The 9,158-nt window shown below is 45.7% G+C and overlaps 2 protein-coding genes and 1 non-coding gene across 4 annotated transcripts; all 3 read left to right on the top strand.

Moving 5' to 3' along the window:
• Positions 1-2,219: 2,219 nt before the first annotated feature.
• LOC102982222 (U4/U6.U5 small nuclear ribonucleoprotein 27 kDa protein-like) lies at positions 2,220-3,006 on the top strand. Its single transcript, XM_055090403.1, is given in 2 exon segments — positions 2,220-2,573; positions 2,576-3,006. Coding segments are annotated over 2 exon segments (465 nt in total). The 5' UTR covers positions 2,220-2,245; the 3' UTR covers positions 2,713-3,006.
• On the top strand, positions 2,948-3,235 carry LOC112066642 (small nucleolar RNA U89). The gene has a single exon (XR_002892786.1). It is a non-coding gene; the product is annotated as a small nucleolar RNA U89 (small nucleolar RNA).
• Positions 3,236-5,022: 1,787 nt separating this feature from the next.
• ATP5MC1 (ATP synthase membrane subunit c locus 1) lies at positions 5,023-7,857 on the top strand. 2 transcript variants are annotated; one of them, XM_007109412.2, is made up of 5 exons: positions 5,023-5,093; positions 5,681-5,728; positions 6,652-6,729; positions 7,134-7,312; positions 7,640-7,857. In XM_007109412.2, exons 2-5 carry the CDS (start codon positions 5,690-5,692, stop codon positions 7,752-7,754), a joined length of 411 nt encoding a protein of 136 aa, XP_007109474.1. In that variant the 5' UTR covers positions 5,023-5,093; positions 5,681-5,689; the 3' UTR covers positions 7,755-7,857. The 2 variants fall into 2 exon arrangements, with proteins under 2 accessions (XP_007109474.1, XP_007109473.1); XM_007109411.4 differs by having other exon boundaries at positions 5,060-5,163.
• Positions 7,858-9,158: the final 1,301 nt, after the last annotated feature.

Raw genomic sequence — 9,158 nt, 5'->3', positions numbered from 1 at the left:
ATATATATATATATATATATATATATATATATATATAACCAAATCACTGTGCTGTACACCTGAAACTAACACAACATTATAAGTCAACTATACCTCAATAAGAAAATATATCTCTAATAAATCATTTTGTAACCATTAAAAAAAAAGCTTTTTTGCCTACTCAGGAATCCTCTCAGAATTCCCACAGAAGTTTTTGGGCCTCCTCCAAGCCAGCTAGTACAACCCCCCAGATGTCAGGTCTGGGTTTGAGGTTTCCTAACCTCCTTCCACTTCCCACAGCCTCTCCTGGTTTACCAGTACTTTTTACTTCAGTAATTAAAGGAGCACCTCTACATGTACTATCTCACTTACTCATAATAATTCTGTTGAAAAAGGGGTATCTCCTTTTTATAGATGATGACAGAACACTAGAGAGGTTAAGAGCCTTGCCCCAAATCACACAGCAGTAAGTGACATTGCCAGGATTTGAATCCTGCTTATTTAACTCCAAAATTCATGTCCTAAACATGGCACTGAAATACCTGATTTCCAGCAGGTCACAGGATAAACTTGACAATGTTGAAGTTAAGCTATGAGTAGAGCTATGTGACAAATCTGGATGTGAAAAAAAATTAAAACATGTAGACAAAGTTAGGGATTTCCACACGAAAATATAACTTGTCCTAGAGTAGTAACAGACAGGGACTATTCACCAAACACCAACCTATGCCTGGCATTTATTTTATCCCATATTTCTATAAGGTAAGTAGTATTAACCCTGTTTTACAGGTTCCCCAGTTTTAGGGAGACTCAGGAGCTGATGGTTAAGCACTTTGGACCCAGACTGACCTGGGTCCACATACTGACTTTACCTCTTACCAAATATGCCAAACTGGAAAAAAGATGCTCTGTAACATGGGGGTAATCTGTAAAATGGGGATAATAATATCCACTTAAAAGGCTGTTGTCAAGCTTAAATCATATAACAGGTGAATGCACCTAATCCAATGCTTGCCGTATGGTGAGGCCTCAGTATATGGTAGCTTATTACACTAAAGCCAAAAGAGATGTGGTAATCTGCTTGGAGACAGACATATCTAGTTATATGATAGAGCCATGATAGGAACTCAAGTCTGTGTGATTTCAAAACTCCACATTCTTTCCATTGTACCATTCTGGCAGGATACCTTAAATCTCAATCTTAAAATATTTTTTCTAAGAGTCCAAAGTTCAGACTTTCCAGATTAGCATAATTGTTAATATATTGCTATTATAAATCTTATACAGGGACTTCCCTGGTGGCACAGTGGTTAAGAATCTGCCTGCCAGGGGACTTCCCTGGTGGCAGAGTGGTTAAGAAACCGCCTGCCAATGCAGGGGACACGGGTTCGAGCCGTGGTCCGGGAAGATCCTACATGCCACAGAGCAACTAAGCCCATGCACGAGCCTGTGCTCTAGAGCCTGCGAGCCACAACTACTGAGCCTGCATGCCACAACTACTGAATCATGCACGCCTAGAGCCCGTGCTCCGCAACAAGAGAAGCCGTGACAATGAGAAGTCCGTGCACCGCAACAAAGAGTAGCCCCCGCTCACCACAACTAGAGAAAGCCCGTGCGCAGCAATAAAGACCCAATGCAACCCAAAATAAATAAATTAAATTAATTAATTTAAAATTTTTTTTAAATAAATAAAAGTACATCTGGCTGAAGTCAGATTAAAAACAAAACAAAAAAAAAGAATCCACCTGCCAATGCAGGGGACACAGGTTTGGTCCCTGGTCTGGGAAGACCCCACATGCCATCGAGCCACTAAGCCCGTGTGCCACAACTACTGAGCCTGTGCTCTAGAGCCCGCGAGCCACAACTACTGAGCCCGCGTGCTGCAACTACTGACGCCCGCACACCTAGAGCCCGTGCTCTGCAACAAGAGAAGCCACCACAATGAGAAGCCTGCGCACTGCAACAAAGAGTAGCCCCCGCTCACCGCAACTAGAGAAAGCCCACCCGCGCAGCAACGAAGACCCAACACAACCAAAAAAAAAAAAACTAATACATACTCATAAAAATATAAATCCACCTTATTATACAATACTGAATTAACTATTAATATTGTTTTATTTTCTTTTTAATCTTTTTTTCCATTTTTTTACAATGCTATACAGCTCTGCATTTAAATCTTCAAAATTTGTCTTACATCATGAAAATTTTCTCAGTATAAAACATAAAACCGGTTTCCGGGGCGGCGTGAAGTTGGGGAGGACTCCGAATGGGTCGCAGCCGCAGCCGGTCCCCGCGGAGGGAGCGTAGGCGGTCCCGGTCCACCTCCCGAGAGAGAGAACGCAGGCGCCGAGAAAGGTCCCGGTCCCGAGAGCGAGATCGGAGAAGAAGCCGGTCTCGATCCCCACACAGAAGACGTTCCAGGTCCCCAAGACGACATAGATCCACATCTCCTTCCCCTTCTCGATTAAAAGAAAGAAGAGATGAGGAGAAGAAAGAAACAAAAGAAACAAAGAGCAAAGAACGTCAGATAACTGAGGAAGACTTGGAGGGCAAAACAGAGGAAGAAATAGAAATGATGAAGTTAATGGGATTTGCCTCTTTGACTCCACAAAAGGGAAAAAGGTGGATGGCTCTGTAAATGCCTATGCCATAAATGTGTCTCAGAAGAGGAAGTATAGGCAGTACATGAATCGAAAAGGTGGATTCAACAGACCTTTGGATTTCATTGCATGAGAATTGAAATATCGAAGAATGATCTTTTCCCCTCATCTTTATCAGAACAGTGGATTTTGTATTTTGTATTTAATATGCATCAAAAACAGGATCACAGTCCCTCCTCCTTGTAAAGTAAGAAAATTTTATTTATGATGTGTGTAGTTCACTTACCCTGCCTCAAAAAAAAGGTTAAATATTACATTTTTTTTCCTTTAGGAAATTTCATTTGGGGTAGTCGTCAACCCCATTTTTTTGTCCTTATTCCTATGGAAACTGTATATGTCTTCTTCTTGGATGCTCTTTATGACTTTTTAAAACCCATAAGAGTAATTTGGAAGTAAGTTTCTCAAATAAAGCAATATTTTTACCCTTTAAAAAAAAAAAAAACAAAAACATAAAACCGGAAACATGGTTTTACTGGCCTTGCCTCAATTTCTGATGCTGCCTCCTGTTCCTGGAAGCTGCCTGCAGGGAGGGTTCACAGGTAGAGACCAAAGTAGGGCTAAGCACGAGCCACCTTAAGGTAACCTTGGATCTGAGAGCCCAGAGGATGGCTGGAGTGAGGGGGTTAGTAAGGGTCGGGTCAGGGATTGAGACTTGGTCTTGTTGAACCCACCGTGCTCACCTTGGAGAAGCACTGAGCAAGAACCCGGGCTACATCAAAACTGCACAAGATCTGGGCAGCACAGAACATCTCCAAGACAATCGCCACATCACAGAATCGTATCTATCTCACTGCTGACAGCCTTGTGCTGAACCTACAGCATGCAGTGTAGGTCACTTCCCTATACCCAGGGAAGTGACAACCTCATCAAGGGTAAGAAATGAGCCTGGTGACCCAGAACTCGGTCCCCAGAGAAGAAGTGGAGCTGTTTCTCCCCTGGTTTTTGAGGAGCCAGTTCGGGGTCCAGCACATGCCCACCCTGCCCCCAGCAACATGTGATGGTCCCCTCAGCATCTGTCCTCCCAACACTTCTTGGAATAATGAGAACTGACCCATTTTCAGGGAAATGACTTTCCTCCCTATGTTGGCCAGGGGTGTTGGGACTGTGTGATTTCTCAGTGATTTCCTAGTGTTGGTTGTTCCTCTCTTGAGGTTGGGAAGCCACAACCACCATCCCAGGAATTCTTAATAAATTTTTATTACTTAAACTGAAAAAAAAAAAAAAAAAGAAGGGGAGGAAGGAAGGAAATTTACAATATCTGCTTATTTCATCAAGTGAAAATATCACAATTTATTTAACCGTTTACCATTTACTTGTTTCCAATTTCAACAAATTCTGCAATGTACATCTTTTGAAGAGAATCTTTGCATTTCTGATTTTTTTCTTCAAGACCGATTTCTATGAGTGATATTCCCGGGTCAAAGAGGATAGAGAGTTTAAAGGTTCTCAATTCCTCAAGAATTTCTGAGTCAAAGAGGATGGACCATTCAAAACTTTTCAACAAACATTAACAAATCACTTTCAAGAAAAGTTCTAATTCATACTTCTCACCAGCAGTACAGAAGTGCCTGGCTCACATTAGTAAAAAGGACTCTGCTTTTTGATTTAGTGAGAAAAGTTGCGTTTAAACTTCGATTTCTTTTTATAGTTTAGTTTAAGATTCTTCCCTTCAATTTATATTTCTTCTGCCTGTTTCCCATCCTTTGCTTGTTTCTCTATCAGGGTCTTACGTGTTTTGTCCTCGGAATGTTGTTTTTAACAATACAAAAATACTTTAAAAAAACAAGCAAACTTCTGGTTGCTAGTTCATGACTGCTCAACACTGGCAGAGGCACAAAGTTGCGCTCCCCCACTAGCTAACTTACATGGAGGAAGGTAGCCTTTACACTTCTTGGCGGAAGCAAGCCTCCCACAAAACACTAGGTCGGGAGTTGCTGCAAAGGCATTGGCTCTCCCAGCCTGGGGAGAAACGTCTCGCGGGATCTCAGCCGCTCTTAGGGCCTCTGACCCGACTACAAATCCCAACATGCAACGCGCCTCAGGGCCCGAGCGCTCGAATGAAGGCTAAGGTCCAAGGTCATGTGTCTGTCTGCGTAAGGCGACCGTTCATCTCTCCCACGCCTTTTTCCGCTGCTTTCCACCTTGGCCGCCATTTTGTGCGGGAGGTTATAGAACCTCTGAGTCAAGCCGACTCGATGATTGAGCACTTCAGGGGTCGGCCAATCGGAAGCCAGATCTCGGAGGAAAACCCCGCCTTTACTCGCACGGAGGCGGGAACTGCCACGAAGCTCCTGTGGAGAGAAAGGAAGAAGCTGCGGAAGACCAATAAGAAAGGAGGACTCGAGTATGTTAACCAATGAGGGCGCGGGGGGATTGCGGCCAATGAGAGTGGGGGGATCCCCGGACACGTGGGCCGGGGAGCTGAGCGCTGAGTCCTAGAGCTAAAGCCCGGAGGTGAGTCAGTCACCTTGAGCCGGGCGAGCGCTGTGTTCCGAGCAGGGGCAGCAGGGCAGTGGGAGTGCAGGTGACCTGGGGCCGAAAGCCAGCAATCGGCAGGGATGTGGCTGGGTTGTGTGGTGGGTCATTTGCCCCTAGGGCCGGGAAAGGCAATGGCCGTCTGTAACCTTAACAATTAATGTTAGTTATCAACGGTAATGAGCAATTTACTGTCCCGGCTGAGGCGGTCCGTGGACTGCTGTGTGAAATGGGCAGGACCCTGAACGGCACCTGCCTAGTTTCTGCCTCCCCAGTCTTCCCGGCAGAGCATCCTCTTTGGGTATCATTTCCCTGCTGGGGCTCGGGCCTCCTTCCTTTACTTCCGATCTCCGTGACCTTCCTTTGCAGACCTGTCGCGCTGAAAGTGGTGGAGAGGGAATTTGTGCTGTCCATCTGACCTCTAATGGTCTCAGCTGGGGCATGGTTCGAGGAAGAGCGTGGTCCAGGGAGGACGGGCGGGGTGAAGGGGACGACCGAAGGTCGCGACTGTAAGCAAACAACCAGGCTGTCAGTGGATTTTTTTTTTTTTTTTTTTTCCTCTGCAGACCGAAAAAATGCAGACCACCGGGGCACTACTCATTCCTCCTGCTCTGGTAAGCTGCGGCTCCCGGGTGCTCTGTAGCGCCAGGTGTGGGAACCATCAGTGTTTAATGAATGAACTGAGAGGAGCTTGGCATTCTTATGATGTTGCCCCTTTAGCGAAGCAGTAGGATGGATGCAGTCAACCCCTGATTATTTGGGCCTGTAAACCAAGCTATCTTGGCTTTGGAATGTGGTCAGAGTCTGGATCTGACCTTTACCCCCAGTCTGACTTGGCCATAGTTAGCCCATTGAAACAGTGATTTTCAACATTGGCTGTACATTGGAATCATCTGGGGAGCTTTTAAAAATCCTGATGCCCAGGCTGCACCCTATGGGAGTGGGATCCATGCATCTGTATTTTTTTTTAGAACTCCCCAGGTGATTCTAATGTTCGACCAAGTTTCACAACTGCTACCTTATATTTCTTGAAATAGTTCGGGAAAGCCTTGTTACAGGAGTCTGCTTAGGTGACTGTTTAAGGAGCCTCACCAGGCTTACTGGCTCCCTCCACTCAGGGTGTGTAACAGTGACTACAGTTTTAGCAAAATAAGATTTTCCCCTTCTGATTCCTTTGGTGGTCTAGGTACAAACCCTTCCTGTACTTGGTTTGATGTTAGTGTGGGTTTTTGTTTTTGTTTTTTTTCCATTCTGGGATATTGATTAAGGGCTGTGCTCATAGAAGTGAACTTTGTTACCCAGTTTTAAATGGAAGGGTTGCCACTGCTGACTACACCAGGGTCTCAGGACAGCTGTCTCTGGCGTGGGCATATGTGGTAGCAACAGTAATACATTAATTGACCTTGAAATACCTTGGACTTGTTTTATTTATAATATTTGTAGTCATTTTTGACTGAAGCTTAGAAGTTAGGGGGATCTTTTGTTTTGTTTTGATTTCTTGCCTGATTTGGAGAAATGTGTCTTTCTGATTTTACAGATCCGCTCTTGTACCAGGGGTCTGAGCAGGCCTGTGTCTGCCGCCTTCCTGAGTAGGCCAGAGATCCCATCTGAACAGGTAAAGGAGATTGGGCCCTCTTAAGAATTTCCCCAGACTAAGTTCCTTTAAGTTTGTTCAGTTGCCTTTAGGCCAAAGTGGGAGGTGAGTCAGAGAATCTGTGGTGCTTTAATAGTTCTAAGTACCTCAAGGTGAGCATTGTAGGTGAGAAACTTGCAAAAGTGAAATTGGGTTTTCATGAAGCCCACGAAATTTCCCTAGTCCTGTCTGGAAACGGACCCTAAGACTAATTCCAAGCACGCTCTGCAGTCTGAGCGTTCTGTACTTGCTTAGAGCTTGCCAATAATTTCCGAGCTCAGGTGGGTGGGGTGAGGGGTGGAGTCAGCCACCTGTCCTTGAGCCTCACTATCTCCCTTCTTCCTCTCTTTCCTTCTCTACTTCCCTCTCTCTCCCCCTCCTTCTAGCCTTCCTACAGCAGTGTCCCACTCCAGGTGGCCAGGCGGGAGTTCCGGACCAGTGTTGTCTCCCGGGACATTGACACAGCGGCCAAGTTTATTGGTGCTGGGGCTGCCACAGTTGGTGTGGCTGGTTCAGGGGCTGGCATTGGAACAGTGTTTGGCAGTTTGATCATTGGCTATGCCAGGTAAGTTGTGGGGTGGCCTAGAGCATCTTCTACTATAAATTCCATCTACTATAAATTCCATCTTAATAAGGAAAGCTTATTCCTTCTAGCTTTGTGTTGATTTCATCTACCTCCTGTTTTCTCAGAATTTAAATATAAGTTTACAATCTGGCTCACTTAAACTTACCATGTTGGTACTCTGCTTGCCTGTCCAATCCCCAGGATATATGCAAGCTAGGCCCTCTCCCAGTTTCAGCACTCTCCATTCACCTAACCTACTTGAGTCCTCCACCACCACCCATGACTCATACCCTCACCCCTTCCTTTCCCTGTCTCTGTCCCTGGCAGGAACCCGTCTCTGAAGCAGCAGCTCTTCTCCTATGCCATTCTGGGCTTTGCCCTGTCTGAGGCTATGGGGCTCTTCTGTTTGATGGTTGCCTTCCTCATCCTCTTTGCCATGTGAGGCTCCACGGAGGTCACCTATCCACCCCTGCTGCTTCGACTCCAGGCCATGCCCGGTGCTAGAGTGTGCTAAGCTTTACCATTAAACACAATGTTTCTCTAAACTCCTATGCCTGCGCCTCTGTCCTTTGCCCTTGGGGAGGGCCTTCATAGAAAGGTGGGACAAGGAAGTGGGACTGGGTCAGCCATTGGTGATTAGGAACTCCTCAGGGCTAAGAAGTAGCACTGCTATGACTGTAATAACATCTCCCACAGGAGGGAACACGGATTTGTCTAATGATAATTGGTGCTTTTTTCCCTTCAAATCTACTGTAATAATATGTAACATTTTTGAGGGGCTTAATTTGCACCAAGCTCTTTACCAAGTGTTTTGCATTTTTTATCTCAGCAACACTATGAATTGTAAGTGCAGTTATTATACCTGTTCTGCAAATGAGGGAACTGAGGCTTAGGGAAGCAAAATAACTTGTCCATCATCACAGAGCTGGAAAGTGGCAGAATTGGAGATTCCACCCCCACCTCGGGCCAGCCTAAACCTTTACCTGCTGTGCTGTGCCATCTATTTTCATTTTGGCCACACAATTAAGGTGGCACAGATAGGGAAACTTCGTCCCAAAGAAGTTGTATAGCACGTTAGAGTTGGAGGTGGGCCTCCATCTGTCTGCACTTAGCTCCACCTGTAAGTTTCATTTTCTTTCTTAGAGTGCCTAAATGTTCTTGAATAAAGCAGATGAGGGACATGGTCTGTGTTCTTGGAGAATTTACAGTCTTAGCTCTGCTAGGGATGAAAAGGGTGTTTGGGGTGGGGGGTGCGGGGTAGTGAACCAATGAATGAATTGCTTAGAGAACTCCTCACGGTATCATCCTGTGCTGTCAGTCTGTGCCCAGCAGGTGCCCCCCACTTGGCCTGCAGTGGGACTGATAACCCAGGTAAGAGAAAGCTAAGGTGATCTATCCACAGAATGAACTCAGGGGTGCTAGTAGGCATGGTCTATCTCAAATATGGGACCCATTTTTTGAAAACCCGTTACTTCAACTTATAGCAAAACTCCGAACTAGTGAAACCAAAAAAAATTCCTAATAATTGTTAACACCTTCCAGCTGAAAGGCAGCTAGTAGGGTTAAAACACCAAAAAATATGAGTCAATAAGAATGGATTCAATTTAATGCAATTTAAAGACAGTTATGGGACTTCCCTGTTGGTGTAGTGGTTAAGAATCCGCCTGATGGGGCTTCCCTGGTGGCACAGTGGTTGAGAGTCCGCCTGCCGATGCAGGGGACACGGGTTCGTGCCCCGGTCCAGGAAGATCCCACATGCCGCAGAGCGGCTGGGCCCGTGAGCCATGGCCGCTGAGCCTGTGCGTCCGGAGCCTGTGCTCCTCAACGGGAGAGGCCACAACAGTGA

The sequence above is a fragment of the Physeter macrocephalus genome, chromosome 14 (genome assembly GCF_002837175.3).
Source record: "Physeter macrocephalus isolate SW-GA chromosome 14, ASM283717v5, whole genome shotgun sequence".
Classification (NCBI taxonomy): domain Eukaryota; kingdom Metazoa; phylum Chordata; class Mammalia; order Artiodactyla; family Physeteridae; genus Physeter; species Physeter macrocephalus.
This window is presented reverse-complemented; position numbering and strand designations above follow the sequence as displayed.

What these genes read in the sequence shown, in the direction of transcription:
- ATP5MC1 (XM_007109412.2), top strand. Translation starts at nt 5,690, where the DNA reads ATGCAGACCACCGGGGCACTACTCATTCCTCCTGCTCTG. An exon ending in CAGAGATCCCATCTGAACAG is followed by an intron (nt 6,730 to 7,133) that starts GTAAAGGAGATT and finishes CCCTCCTTCTAG; the next exon opens with CCTTCCTACAGCAGTGTCCC. An exon ending in TTGATCATTGGCTATGCCAG is followed by an intron (nt 7,313 to 7,639) that starts GTAAGTTGTGGG and finishes TGTCCCTGGCAG; the next exon opens with GAACCCGTCTCTGAAGCAGC.